This window comes from Temnothorax nylanderi, unplaced genomic scaffold (assembly GCF_030848795.1).
Source record: "Temnothorax nylanderi isolate EJ_2023f unplaced genomic scaffold, tnyl_v1.0 TNYL_tig0007_pilon, whole genome shotgun sequence".
Lineage (NCBI taxonomy): Eukaryota > Metazoa > Arthropoda > Insecta > Hymenoptera > Formicidae > Temnothorax > Temnothorax nylanderi.
In genome coordinates this window covers 1988459-2002829 of record NW_027249069.1, presented here as the reverse complement: position 1 = coordinate 2002829, position 14371 = coordinate 1988459, and the positions used below count along the sequence as shown (strand labels likewise).

At 37.9% G+C, this 14371-nt stretch overlaps 4 protein-coding genes across 8 annotated transcripts; 1 reads left to right on the top strand and 3 right to left on the bottom strand.

Moving 5' to 3' along the window:
* Positions 1-27: 27 nt before the first annotated feature.
* Hel25e (ATP-dependent RNA helicase 25E) lies at positions 28-5953 on the bottom strand. Of its 2 annotated transcripts, none has more exons than XM_071720688.1 (11): positions 5836-5953; positions 4649-4881; positions 4218-4438; positions 3746-3929; positions 3411-3529; positions 1622-1753; positions 1109-1255; positions 848-985; positions 498-615; positions 345-404; positions 28-262 (listed from the first exon to the last, which is right to left on the bottom strand). In XM_071720688.1, exons 2-10 carry the CDS (start codon positions 4848-4850, stop codon positions 391-393), a joined length of 1275 nt encoding a protein of 424 aa, XP_071576789.1. In that variant the 5' UTR covers positions 4851-4881; positions 5836-5953; the 3' UTR covers positions 28-262; positions 345-390. The 2 variants fall into 2 exon arrangements, with proteins under 2 accessions (XP_071576789.1, XP_071576794.1); XM_071720693.1 differs by having other exon boundaries at positions 4649-4867; positions 5836-5918.
* An 862-nt stretch (positions 5954-6815) lies between these two features.
* On the bottom strand, positions 6816-10690 carry LOC139781633 (N-alpha-acetyltransferase 30). Of its 2 annotated transcripts, XM_071720503.1 has the most exons (4): positions 10100-10690; positions 9515-9687; positions 8906-9250; positions 6816-7342 (listed from the first exon to the last, which is right to left on the bottom strand). In XM_071720503.1, exons 1-3 carry the CDS (start codon positions 10377-10379, stop codon positions 8933-8935), a joined length of 771 nt encoding a protein of 256 aa, XP_071576604.1. In that variant the 5' UTR covers positions 10380-10690; the 3' UTR covers positions 6816-7342; positions 8906-8932. The 2 variants fall into 2 exon arrangements, with proteins under 2 accessions (XP_071576604.1, XP_071576600.1); XM_071720499.1 differs by having other exon boundaries at positions 6816-9250.
* A 360-nt stretch (positions 10691-11050) lies between these two features.
* On the top strand, positions 11051-12736 carry LOC139781613 (epimerase family protein SDR39U1). Of its 3 annotated transcripts, none has more exons than XM_071720479.1 (6): positions 11051-11202; positions 11308-11414; positions 11504-11764; positions 11853-12118; positions 12196-12309; positions 12380-12736. In XM_071720479.1, the coding sequence occupies exons 2-6, from the start codon at positions 11411-11413 to the stop codon at positions 12482-12484; spliced, it is 750 nt and encodes a 249-aa protein (XP_071576580.1). In that variant the 5' UTR covers positions 11051-11202; positions 11308-11410; the 3' UTR covers positions 12485-12736. The 3 variants fall into 3 exon arrangements, with proteins under 3 accessions (XP_071576580.1, XP_071576562.1, XP_071576570.1); XM_071720461.1 differs by having other exon boundaries at positions 11494-11764; XM_071720469.1 differs by having other exon boundaries at positions 11147-11198; positions 11494-11764.
* Positions 12737-12811: 75 nt separating this feature from the next.
* On the bottom strand, positions 12812-13588 carry LOC139781627 (uncharacterized; the record flags this gene model as incomplete). Its single annotated transcript, XM_071720490.1, has 1 exon — positions 12812-13588. A coding segment is annotated over one exon (777 nt), but the record flags the coding sequence as incomplete, so codon positions are not given.
* Positions 13589-14371: the final 783 nt, after the last annotated feature.

Sequence of the window (14371 nt, the reverse complement as noted above, 5' to 3'; positions counted from 1 at the left end):
CTAAGAAATGGAATAAGACATGTAATATACATTTTTATTAATAGCTTTTATTGTATGGCTGTCAGAATAGCTATGATTAGATTAGTATTATTATTATGGTACGATTACGTCAATCGATCATATAGTGTTCGATATCATTAAGAGCGGATAAACTTATACAAAACACGACTTTTTGCAGTGAATGCAATTACATTTATTTTATATATCGTAATTATTATTTGGTGCCCATCCTTGTGTTATGAATAGGTGGAATAAGACGTTACTGCAAACAAAAAGAATGAATTATTTAAACAGAGTTCTAAAGATTACTTTATATTTAATCTAACTGATCAAACGTTACTCACTTAAATTATGTGCCTTAAAAAATATTGTGACTTAGTGCATTTTAATTCATCGTCCCTCAACTGAAAGTAAAAATATCGGATTAAAATATACTTTTAATACAGCATCGTCGGATAACAAGTATATAAATTGAGTTTCCGAAAACTTGAACTTACTGTATGAAGCGAGATCGATTTCGTCCGGTAATTCTGTAATATTTACGTCAAACCTTTCTTGAACATCATTTAATATTTTGGCGTCACTTTCATCGCTCACCAATGTAATAGCAAGACCCTGTAGAACAATCCCAGATGAGTAATTAGCGATTATGTTAAAAGTTCTAAGATTCAAAACAACTCTGCAGCTCGAATTAATTGCCGACAAAGTCAATATTAAATGCTTCGCTTTTATTTCAATTTTATCAGCATAATATATAACAATTTACATTAAGGAATCTTATAGAGATTCCAAAATGTTTTTGTTTACACATACATCGTGCTCGAATACTTAATAAATTATTTATTACCTTTGTACCAAAACGACCAGCGCGTGCCACTCTATGCAGGTATGTGTCGGAATCTTCTGGCATATCATAGTTGAATACAATGTTGACACGTTCTATATCCATACCTCGTCCGAACAAGTTTGTCGCCACTAAGATACGCTGAAAAGGTCATTCATTTTTCAATCACATCTCACATGATCTATTTAATCCAATTTATATTATATATATCTACATATATAATATAAATTAAACCTCATGGAACTCGAGGCATAAACTACTTACTTTCTGGAAATCTTTGAACTGTTGATATCTGGACAGTCGCTCCTCCTGCGTCATGCCCCGATGAATCCCAATCGCAGGGAAATTCTGTTCCGTCAAAAGTTGCGCTAAAGCCATACATCTTTGTACAGACTTCACAAATATGACAACCTATGCAGAGCAATTATAAGATAAATCGTATTGACAATGAATGCATCCAGGAGCACGACTGGGTCAGCAGTGCTCCTGGATGCACCTAATACCATTGGTGTATCTCGAGAAGAAACATTTCCGATTCAACTTTTCTTTCTTAATTATTTCGTCAAATACTAAAAATTTTATTAAATGAATTAAATGTGTAAACCATTAATAAATTTTGTTAAGTAAATACTTGGAAGAATCTTCATCAGAATTGGTGAGTAGTGATAAGATAGTCATCACAGGGTGGTAAGAAAATTTGTATCATCATGTAAAGATTCTCCGCCATAAGGAAAATGTGCAAATCCACTGTAGATTGTCCCCAATTTGCAAACAAACCTGATTAAACTCAAGAACGTCAAGTAGTTCAAACAACTTCTTGTTCTTCTCGTTCTCCTTCAATTTAACGTAATGTTGCTGGAGACCGTTCAAAGTGAGCTTTGCCTCGTCATCGACATAGACCTCCATGGGCTGCACAAAGAATGTTATCTCATAAAACAAACAAATCCATGAAACAAGTTATAGTGCCTAACATGTAATTCTCAGGCTGCAGGCTTTTGCGGGTATCCGTAGTCATGATGTCGTTTTTCGCCGTCTAAAAGTCGAATGTAATCGAATGTATGAAGGGACGTTTGTTCAAAAACCAGTAAAAAAAAAACCAAAATGATACTATTCCTTGATGCAACTCATTTGCAAGAATAAAAAGTTGGCGTTTTATAAATATTTTAAGCAACACAAAAAAATAAAGACAAAATTAAACCATCTCTTTTCTTTTAAATATAAACTTCCAAGTATTTTTTTTTCTTCCTTCGGAGATGGATTCGTTAGATTCGAAAAGTTACCGTATACGTCCATAAATATCGAAAGTCCCAGCAAGAAAGACTCCCGCATTTCAGTTGCGGAGTATAATCGTCGAGCGTGATTAGTCATACAGATTACATACGGTCCGGCGACCTCCATCTCTGGGTAGTGACAACAACGAAAACTCAGCAGTTCGCCCCAACTGAACTTAAGAAGGCGGCACTCATGACAGAGAACGTTCGGTCACATCCGCTGGCCACTCGATGCCAAAATCTCTTCTCCAAAATTTCTGGCACATTAAGAAGATGCCCAGAATCGACTCGTATTACTCTGGTTGGTATAGACGCTCGGCTTTTTCACCTCCGGTAATCCGCTAAGCCGCGACCCCGACTTCCGTTCACTCGTGCGAAATAAAGAGCGCGATTCATGGATACACGAAGATTCGCGTTTTAGCTTTCGCGTGATTTTAACGGCTTTCTACGACACGAAATCGCTCGATTTGTGCACGGCACTTGCAGCCTTAACTTCACTCGTACTAAAAGACCGTAATCGAAATCTTTGCATGAGATAAGAAGACTAATGCAATATACTTTTAATTTGCGATTGAATGAACGCGAACACGATAGAGCTATGCTACGCTTGCATTTTATATTTCTTTTCCCTAACTAATCCTAATCATTCCCCTGAGTATCCTCTTGCATCTTCTTTCTTGCGCTCTTCTGTCTTCAGGTTGTCTTCAAGTCTTCTTGGCCCCCCACCCTCTCAATAGCAGGTAAATCATATAGATTCTAATTCTAATGCTCTGATTACCCATAAGAACGTAGAAGTATTTCATATCCCTATCTCTCTCTCTCTCCCCTCCCCCCTTATATTTCCTGACATCAATATCTTTATACTGTGTTGTCCATTGAATATGCGTAGTAACTAGCAAATTAAAGGACTCTATTATCGACTGGTACTCTATTTCGGACCGTGTTGAACGACTGAAGACTCGATTTTAGACAAAGATTCTTCCCCTTCATATGCATATGCAGATGATGTGACACATCCAGAATGTTTAGACTCGGAATTGGAATCGGAAGGAGCAGCGAGATATTATGTTGGACATGAGTGTCAAGCATATGACTGCGCCGTTTATCGAACGAGATTAATTTTTTTTTTAAACTCGGTACTCGTTTCTTCAAAGCGCCGTCTAAGTTGCCTAACCCGCGGATGCGCCGACATTGATATTTATAGCGTGGCCTGAGCTTTGTCCTGGGCACGAATATGCCAATGAGGTAGGAGCAATTGCAGTAGATCGAAGTGGAGAGGAAGATTGTGTAATTACATCTTGCATGAACTTTTTGCAGACAGGACGTATCTCCTTGGACAGGGTGGCACTGAACATCATGACTTGCTTGCTGTGCGGTGTGCTTCTGAATATTTCCTGTACGTCCCGGCGCATATCTGTAACAGCAATATGACATAACCAATTATTTATCAATCAAAATGATAAGTTAAATATAGAGTAAATTTTGAAGAATCGTTCAGTTAATAGTGGGTAGTGGAAAATGTAGTCATCATGATGAATTAAGAAGAAGAAAGAAGATTGTTTCATACATCATGTAGATTCTTCTCGATAAAATATTCTTTTTTGAAATTGGCGAGTTGTTTTTGACGAACCTAATAATTCAAGCATTTTGTCGCATTCGTCCAGTATAAAGTGTTTCAGGTGTTTCAGATTCAGTTTCTTGTTCCGTACAAGGGCGAGGATACGACCGGGAGTGCCGACAACGATATGAGGACATACAGTTTTCAAGACCTCTTCGTCTTTCTGGATAGGTAAACCACCGAAAAATACGCCAACCTGTAATAAAAGAAATTTTGTCTTAGACTAAAAAGATATAAACCTTTATATTTTTATGATAGTATAGAAAACATCGAATCCATTAAAAAAGATAAAAATATACTGTTGTGACAAGTTCATTGAAAGTTGTTTAACGTAGAAAGTACATGTAAAATAATTTTATAATTAAAGAATTTATGTGTATATTAATATATGTATAAAAAGGAAACTTGGGCGAAAAATCGCAATATTTATTATTCTACTTATTTGTACGTAGCGTGCACAGAATAAAGACTTTGCGAAACTTACCTTCACATGTGGCATGTACTTGCTAAACCTCTCGTATTCTTTACTGATTTGGAAAGCCAATTCTCGAGTATGACACATTACTAAGACGTAGACTTGATTCTCCGTTAATTCCAGCTGTTGAAGAGTAGCTAATACAAATACGGCTGTTTTTCCCATACCCGATTTCGCTTGACACAGTATATCCATGCCAAGAACTGCTTGAGGTATACATTCATGTTGTACTGTAAGCAGCAAATATTTATATATCGTTAATTTATCATACAAAAAGTATCACATAGTTAAAAATAGAATGAGACAGAATACATCAGAAATGCTTATTTCGATCAAGAAAATTTCAGTTGTCCCTATCTAGCATTAAGGATATTCATCACTGTACGTCTGAATAAGCAAAGGTAAAAAATAGAAATTGTTATAATGAGACGGTCATTCACCTTCGGATGGATGTTCAAAGCCACAGTCGACAATGGCACGAAGAATCTCTGGCTTGAGAAGGAAGTCTCTAAACCCACTGCTGTGAATAGAGACATACGTGCCCTTCACCTCCTTCTTAGCAGGAACATCTCCGCTTCCGTCGACTACCTGCTCAGTCTGTTCCTCATCTTCATAATCCAGAAGATCATCGTTATCCGCCATTGTATCCTGGCTAATCACTTCAATAGAATCACTAAAATTAAGACAAAATTCGCGATGCAATAATGCAAATCATAGAAAATACTCGACTTATAATAGGAAATCAAATTTACTACAAATAAAAAAGGAAGAATAGAAGAAGAGGGATTGAGTTTTACGAATTAACTCCCTCTTTTCTTCATTTTCCATGTATATTCTTAGCACAAATATAACATATGTACATACGTAATAAATTATATATTAAGTATATACATATCACGCATAATTAAGCAAAAATCTATAAAAAATATAAACATCCAATATCGAGTATATAAGGATATCAAAAGTAAAATAAGCATATAAATTAATTCAAATTATATAAAAATTATTCGCACAAAAAACGAATCTACTTGTTCAAGGGTCGCAACGTGAATCATCACTGAAAATTAGCAACAAAGATATAAATTTGCTAAATCAACATTATATTTCGATCATATAGGACCCGTTGTCCGCAAATAACGTCACGGCGAGTTACCTACGGGAACATAAATACACGTGTATTACCGCCGCAAATATATCGCTCCGAAAATAACGATTTCGCGGAGAAGCGTTCGCGTAATGGCGGTCGCCTCCAACGCCTCGCGCGAACGGGGACCGGTCGCGGTCCGCGGAAGCCGCGCGGAATTTCGGGACAATCGCGAAACGTAGGGGGTCGGCGACGAGACCGCGGCGGTGCGGCGGGGCGCGACACGCTCGTCCGCGCGATATATTTACAAGTTATCGGGAATCGGCGGCGCCACGCGACGCCGAGATGCCAGTCGTTCGCGCGCGTCCCAAGGATGATCCGGCGACGCAGCGGCTGCACTTACGGACGCGAGCGCGGCGAAAATACGGAATCCCGCCGACGATCGGAGATACGCGGAATATTATTTCGTGCATTTCGCGAACGGATCGCTTTTTCATTGACGACGACGACGCGGATTACAACGGCGCGTTCCCGATCACTCACCTTCACGTGATCCCGGCGGGCTGCAAATCGCTGTAAATGAATCGACGCCACGAAACGAAATGCCTCGCAGCAGATGGCACAAGTCGCACTGGGTCGCACTCGCGCCTATGACGAGGAATTCAACATAGAGCGGCACCGAGCGGTACGAGTAATGGCCGATCCACAGCGTAGCTCGCGTCTTATATCCGAGAATGACGCCAATTGATTGTCCACGTCGCCGATTGGCCGATACAATATCGGGCAGCCTTCTGATTGGTGTAATACCGGACGCACTCGTTGGTTACTGGAGGTCGGAAAGAGTCTTGTGTTGAGATTGACCACTCACAATGACCGGTTGTTGGAATTTTTCCACTGGACCGATCAATCGGAAGGTTCTCGGTAAATCATTGGCTAATTGACGACGTGAGCAATAAAGAGATCTCGAAAGATAGAAAAAAATGTTTGCTCATTTTCTTTATTTTCTATCTTCGGGATGAAAAACTATCGCGAAGGACCAGATATCATATTACGATGTAACGACATCGGCGCATATTGCTGTTCAATTAAAAAATATATAAATAGAATTAAATTTAAATATAATTTATACATTTATAGTTGTATTTTTTTAACAGGCATCTCGAATAATCGATAAAAAATATAGCAACGATACTCCGCATGAGTATGTGCAATTGAAACATGTAATTAGATTATGGATTGCCCGAACACGGTTGCTCGTCCGCCTGCCGAGCAACCGTGTTCGGGGCAATCCATAATCTAATTACATGTTTCAATTGCACATACTCATGCGGAGTATCGTTGCTATATTTTTTATCGATTATTCGAGATGCCTGTTAAAAAAATACAACTATAAATGTATAAATTATATTTAAATTTAATTATTTATATATTTTTTAATTGAACAGCAATATGCGCCGATGTCGTTACATCGTAATATGATATCTGGTCCTTCCTCTGATCCTATAACGTGAACGAGACGCGTGTAAAAACATTTATGTATTTTTATTAACATTTTTTACATTGTTTTTTTTTTAATAGTTACATTATGATCTGTGCTTCGCATTTATTTTATACAAAGATAGATATAATAGGTAGACAGTAATGCGCGTATCACCCCCCACTGCGTTAACCGCGTGAGGCGCACTTCCTCGCGAAACGTTTCAATTTCGTAAACGATAATTTCTTTTTTCCTTTTTTTTTGTCCATATCCGTTTTGTATTTATATATATTTATATATATAAATATCGATATTTCCGTGTATCACTTTACAATTTCAAACGGAAATACTTTTTCTAAAGTTCCGCCGTTCTCCGTCGGTCTTTGCTTCCATTTCTCTTTTCTTTTTCCTCATGTTTTTTTTTTATTTCCATCAAACTGCCGTTCACACTGACAAAATTGTACATTCGACGCAACTTTACGCAACAGCAATCCGTTGTACAATGTGCGATATAGCAATTTTCACATAACGTCATTGACTAACGCAATCTTATAATCATTCCGTGTCGAAACACTGAAATTAAAGCAAATAAACTGGGTCCATTATAAATATTGAAAAATAATAATAATAAAAAAATTTATATAAATATCTCACGGCCTCTTGTTGATTATATCTTAAACATTACTTTACAATTCTATTACAATACGAATTATATTTCAGTTCCTTTTCTTGATTGGAGATTATGCATCTTAATATTTGGAAATTGATTCCATCATAATTTATAGTAAATCAAGAAATAATAAAATCAGTTATACAAATTCGGTTTTTCATAAAAATCATGCGAAATTAGTTATAACAAGGCCAAGTAGGGCATATGTTTATGAACCTTTTTGATCATTTTTCACAAGAAAATCTTAAAAAATTGTAATTTAAGGTGTAATTAAAATATATGTAACCACTGACAAAGTTATTAGGTACCCTTTTTCTTCTGAATATCTTGGAATTGAATAAGCGTAAGCTTTTTGTTGTTTTCATCCTATTGGCCGTGAATAGTTCAAACAATTGAGGTACAAAGACCATTATCTTTTTTAGGGAAACAGCAATATTACTTAGATAACTGTTCATTTCGTATTTCGATTTTGATTAATACGGTTTTGAATAATCGCGTCTGTATTAATCAAAGTTGAAATACGAAGTAATATTGCTGTCCCTCTAAGAAAGATAATGGACTTATACCTCAACCGTTTGAACCATCCACAAGATCAATAAGAATGAAAACAACACGTAAACAGAAAATTTATTCGTTCCAAGATATTCAGAAGAAACAAGGGTGATTTTGTCTATGGCTACATATATACACACAATAGTATATATATTTATTATATATGCTATATACATATAAAGTATGTATATAGCTAATTATGCCCATTTATAACCAAATATATGCCCTTTGCGTATATTTAGTTGTACAAAAAATTGTCATGCAAATAAATTATAATTGTGATGATATAAAACTCATAAATTTTTTTCGAATCAGTCAAACTTGTATATGCTTCCAAATGCGCACTTTATCAATGTGAGCCCCAGCAAAATACATTGATTATTTTCAGTATTTTTCACAGTCTCGACTTTATCTCTTGCTATCACTCATTAATTTTATATCTTCAAGCTGCAATTGAAACCTATCTCGATCACTGACATTAATATCAAAGGAATCGCAGCAAATTCATAACAAAATAACTAACTAGTCAGGCAACAGTTAGGCACTATTAACAAATTACTCTGTACATATATTACGCCCTTAACGGACATACTGTCAATAGGCTGTTGGAGATCTCATTGTAGTTTTCTCACGATATGGAAAATAAATTTGTTAAAAAATAAATGGTTTTCAAGCAAAAATAATCTTGTTGCAACACAAAGTTTATCCATCGCGATACATTTTACTCATAAATAACCTAACTGAATAAATCAGCTCTTTCAAGAAAATACAGAGAGTAGTAGCATGATGTTGCAACCGAAAAACACCATTTGTGCACGTAGAAACATATAATCTCTTTGACATTAATGTCGTCCGTTTACCCCGATGTAGAGCATAGATGTTATATCTCTTCAACATTGTAATTATTTAAATACCTATTGACATAAGCACGCGGATGAATTTCACCTGAGCCATAATTTCAGTCGCAACGCATCCACGCCATTTAAGTAATATCGAAATAATCGTTTATCCCGCACAAATCCAAGATTTTCGTACAGGCGCAGCGCGGGCCTGTTAGTGATTTCCGTTTCCAGAACTACCTCGTCAGCGTCGTCCTCCACCATCGCCTGGATAGCCTGTCTCACCAGGTTTGATCCGATCTTCCGTTTCCGATATTTCACATCGACCGCCAGCATTGCGATATAGCCACGCTTTATCACCTTCCTGTGGATGTCTAGTTTGCAGACAATGGCACCAACGCACTCTTCACCATGCATCGCCTTGACGAACAAAAGAACAAGAGCTTTCTATAAATTATATGCCTGGGAGAGTCAAGAGAGATTTTGAGCTAGATTCTCTACAATTCTTTCACAAGTTTGTTATAAAATTTTTAAAACGACATCAACGTCATTGAAATGCTTCGTAGCGAATTATACAGAACTGCAATGTCTTTATTGGCGTTATACGAATGGCACACTTGTGAGAACACGTGTATTAGTTTGAATGCACTAATGTAAGCTAGAGATTTTCTGAAGAGCACGTACCAGGAAGCACAATTTCGGCCAATTATGAATAAAATATCTATATGTGTAAATAGAATATGGTTCACTTAGGTCCTTCTGTATTAATTTCATAATATCAGGCATTTGTAATTCACTTGTATAGCTAACATATTGGATATCGTTGTCTTTACTTTCCATGGATAATCCTGCTTGATCTGTAACATAACAAGAAGGGATTTTCATCCATTCCCAGCATGAGCAGTTGTACAGTACGTAAGAATTATTCTAGTCAAACAAGATATTTTTTTTTTCTAAACACAATAGTTTCTCAAATTTAACATAGTAATTTAAAAACTCGACAAACAGAATTCAAGATGTAAAAGAAACGTTTTAAACCAGAGTTTTTGATTGAATATCTCCTATCGATAAAAGAAAATGCACAAGTCCATCACGTAAGATCGGCAAGTTCCAAGAACATTTTACAAGAAATGGATAACAAATGGATAACAAACAATGAAATATTTTTGGCATACTTGTACATACGAGCGTTTCTATTTTATCGTTATGTACCGAGTCTATCTATCATATCTATTGCACCGTGAGTAAGCTGGCGAGTAAGTTGTATACCATGTTGGTTTAAATGACTAGTTTCCATTGTTTTAGATTGCGGGGGATGATCGGTGACGGCGGCAGTTTTTTGAGGGGAGTCGCAGATACCGTTCACCTGAACCACCCCGTTGATGTGCGGCTCGCTGCAAGCCTCCGTGGTCTCCAAACTGAGACGTGACTTAATGTCTAAGGTTGTGACGTCCGCTATCGAGTCACGTTTCATCGCCTTGATTTTGCCAGCCGCCTCCGGGCCGCTCACTCCCGCGCTATTATTCTCCACCATCTTGTCCGTATCCATTTTTCAAATTTCCCTACTTCCTCGAGCTTCGAAAATTCTCCTTCCGCACGCTGAAGAAGGCAACGGAGGGACCTCGACCGCGCGCTCTCCGTCCTCTCGACGCACTCGATCACCCCTTCACGGCTGCCGATCGTGCGCGAGACACAGTGGCATGGGAATTTTCACGTGCGGCCTAGCGCTTTCAATCGAATTTTCATAATTATTGCTAGCCACGCGGTCGCCGGACAATGATTTTATCCCGAAATACGGACATCCGAAGTAAACCGCTGAACGACGGACACCATATTGGATTTTCTGCGGTGACTACTCAGTCACGGAATATGGATCTTTCTAGAGACTCGCCCGCGAACGGGAGGAATGGTTGTGCGTAGATCAACGCACAAGAAACGTATAAAGGTGGGTTTTCATGGGCAGTGAAATGCTGCAGCAGCGAGCAGCAGTTTAGTAATTTCTTAAAAAATGCCTAGGAAATTACTAAACTTTCTTAAGCCTTGTGTACACGATACTAGAAATCGGTCCGAGTTTCGGTTTAAGCCAATCAACTTGCAGCTCTTACAGAAAAGCAGCAGTTTCATTGGCTTAAGCCGAAACTTGGACCGATTTCTATACCCCCCGTTCCGTTTCACGCATGATGCGCGCATTGTCTATAGTAAACGTTACGTTTACTATAGACAATGCGCGCATCATGCGTGAAACGGAACGGGGGGTAGATCGGCTGGGAAAAGCTCGCGCATGCGCAGCAAGCGCATCCCGTATCACCGCTCACGTCACGTGTGCCATTCATGGCCATTCACGAACATGGCTTTAAAACACGTAGTGGTAGGTGAGTATGCTCGCAAATTGATCTATTACAATTTCATAACGTCGCGAGAAATTTATGTAATAAAGTCTCTCACTTCACATAGTAAGATTACATAATATTTTTCAGGCGGTGGTACTGGCTTCATAGGATCGCAGTTAATAAAATCATTGAGCCTCGAGGGTATCTCCTGTACGTGTATCTCTCGAATGCCAGGACCGAATAGAATATCATGGGTATAGATCAAATAAGAAACGAAACTTGCATGCCAATCAGTAAGAATCAATTCAATTATAACTGTTGTAAAATCTGTAGAATGATTTAGAGCGCTACGGCCTACCAGAGGACACATCAGCCGTCATCAATGTCGCTGGACAGAACGTGCTGGATCCTACCCAGAGATGGTCACCTGGCTTCAAGCAGAATGTTAGGAACAGCAGGGTGAAGACAACGAAGGCTCTAGCGGACTCCATACAGAATACCAAAGCCACAGTTTTTGCAACTATATCAGGAGTCGCGTACTACAAACCCAACGACACCGTATACACGGAAGAGAGCAAATGCGAATCATACGATTTTCTATCAAGTAGAATCTTATTTCTTACACACACACACACACACACACATACGTAACGTGATACTTATATCTGTAAATCAATTGTCAATTTTGTCAGGGCTTTGTCACGATTGGGAGGAAGCGGCAAAATTACCGGAAGATAGTAACATTAGACAAGTGACGATAAGATCTGGAGTTGTATTAGGAAGAACCGGCGGCATGATCAAGCAAATCTATTTACCGTTTTTTTTTGGTCTCGGTGGGCCAATAGGAAGTGGAGATCAATACATGCCCTGGATACATATCACTGACTTGGCTTGCATGTTTATATTTGCGCTTAAACACAGCAATGTACATGGTATATTGAATGGAGTAGCACCTCAGGTAATACAAACGGTTTTATATGGTTCTCCAATTGAAATACATAATTGTTAATTGTGTATGTATCGCTCTATGAATAGCTTATGACGAACAAGGAGTTTACGAAAGCGTTTGCAGCAGCAATGAACAGACCCGCGTTTATACCTCTTCCAAGTTTCGTTTTGCAAATATTATTCAGTGAAGAACGAGCGAAGGTGCGTTTATCATATATTTAGCAAGCTTGATATATAGTTTAATAACTTGATACTTGTTTTCGCGTTTCAGATCATGTTGGAAGGACAAAAAGTTACACCAAAGCGCGTTACGGAGCTAGGCTTTCAATATCGATTTCCAGATATCGAGACCGCTTGTAAGCAGCTCGTTCAATGAACTAGATGCTTTTTAGAAAGATTTATTTAATTGTTATAAAAATCGATAGAGATGCATTATTATTATTATATATATAGTAACGTTGATATATAGTAACGTATGTTATCCTGATTGTTGATAACAAATTGTTGATAACTGGTGATGAATCAAGTTTTAATGTATCCTCTGATACTTTCAAACAGAAATTATTGTTATTTAGTAATAAATTATTTATCGCAACATAGAATAAATGAATAAGATCTTGTTTGCAAATTTGTTTCTAATCTCGAATTAGCTACAATGTTAGTAATCTCGAGGACACGTACAACATTAACGAGTGACATTCGATTAATTACATTCTTTATGAAGCTTGCATAAGTTGCAAGGTGTGGGAATGGCGCAAGTGTTCCTGGTATACTTGACGTAATTGAAACGCGTTGAATTTTCCGTATAAGGGCCCCTTCTCAAGTTTGCCAATTGATAACTCTTAAGTTGCGTTCCGTGCATTAAGCTTGGGTAACTCAAATTCTGCTGCACCTGACAGCACGTCCTGCCCGAAGTACCGCCCAAAACATTGTCCGAGACGGTGAAGTCGTTGAACGTAGGTAGACCCGCTCTTGGCAAGTTTTGCAAGTATTCCTCGGAATCGGAAGGGAGTAATAATCGATCCGAAGAATCAATCAGAGAATGATCGAGGTATTTGAGCCGGCTCATGTTTAGAAAATGACTGATTTCTTTCCTTAAGCTTTGTATCTCCTTTCTCGTTAAGCCTCTCATACTGAGAGCGATTATATTCCCGTTCCTGTGGAGAATAAAGAGACCCATCTTGGTGGAGACCCCAATGTGCCGGATGTCAGTGAGTCTCATGTAGGAGAATTCGCCCGAGCTACCCGAGCACAGTTTGTCGCTCCAAACGGATCTTTCGACGACAGCTTTGTTCTCGTTTCTGTACAAAATCAGGTCTTCCCATTCTCCAAAGCTGTCCAATCCGAACATGATCTCACCCAGAAGCAAGATAATCAGTAAGTACACGTTGCTCGTCAGGCGGCTGAATATTCCGATGAAGATTATCGCCGACACTGGAAAACGTATAGTGTCCGCTTTGTGTATGACATATATTGAGAATAAAAGTAGTTAGAAGATAGAGATTTTTACATATATATATATATATATATATATTTCTGTTTCGATAGCTTTAAGATTAAACACCGTTTAAAACGCAAAAGGTATTAAATGAAATTACGATTTAGAAAGGAAAGAAAAGAAAACTTGAAGAAATTGCGCTATGTATTTAATCGATCTATTGACTGAAGATGACAAATATTTTACAAGCTAAACTTGAAGACACGATAATTGATAAATTCGATAAGTCAACTCTTACGGCCGAGCAACAGCCATGCGGTGCATCCTGGCCTTCGCGACACGTGTAATTTATTTTTATCTAGTATCTTAAGCTCTGGCTTCGCAATCGGAATCATATTGCAACCATGAAGCTTGATGAAGCTCAACGTTGCAGAAAGAATTTTGACAAATATTCTCAGTCATGCGAGACGAGGTAAGAGGAAATTTTGACACATGGCGCGAATTCGAATTGTCAAAGATTAATTAAAATTGCATCACGCATTTGTTATTTTCGCGGAGCGTATCAATAAGTGGATTTGTCGTCGATATAGATTAGTTATTAATTGCGCGGTTTTATCTGATAATGCATAATTTAATTTTATTTAATCTGGTACTAGTATCGAGGAAAAGGTATAAGCAATATTTTTAAAGGCCGCCGTCCTGCTTGTACCGAATGTCATTGCGATTAAATGCATGGATTTGGACTTCGCATTTTCCTAGTTATAAATTAAATATTAGCTCTCTTATCTTAAAAATTTTAACTAAAATTTTATCCGATAGAAACAG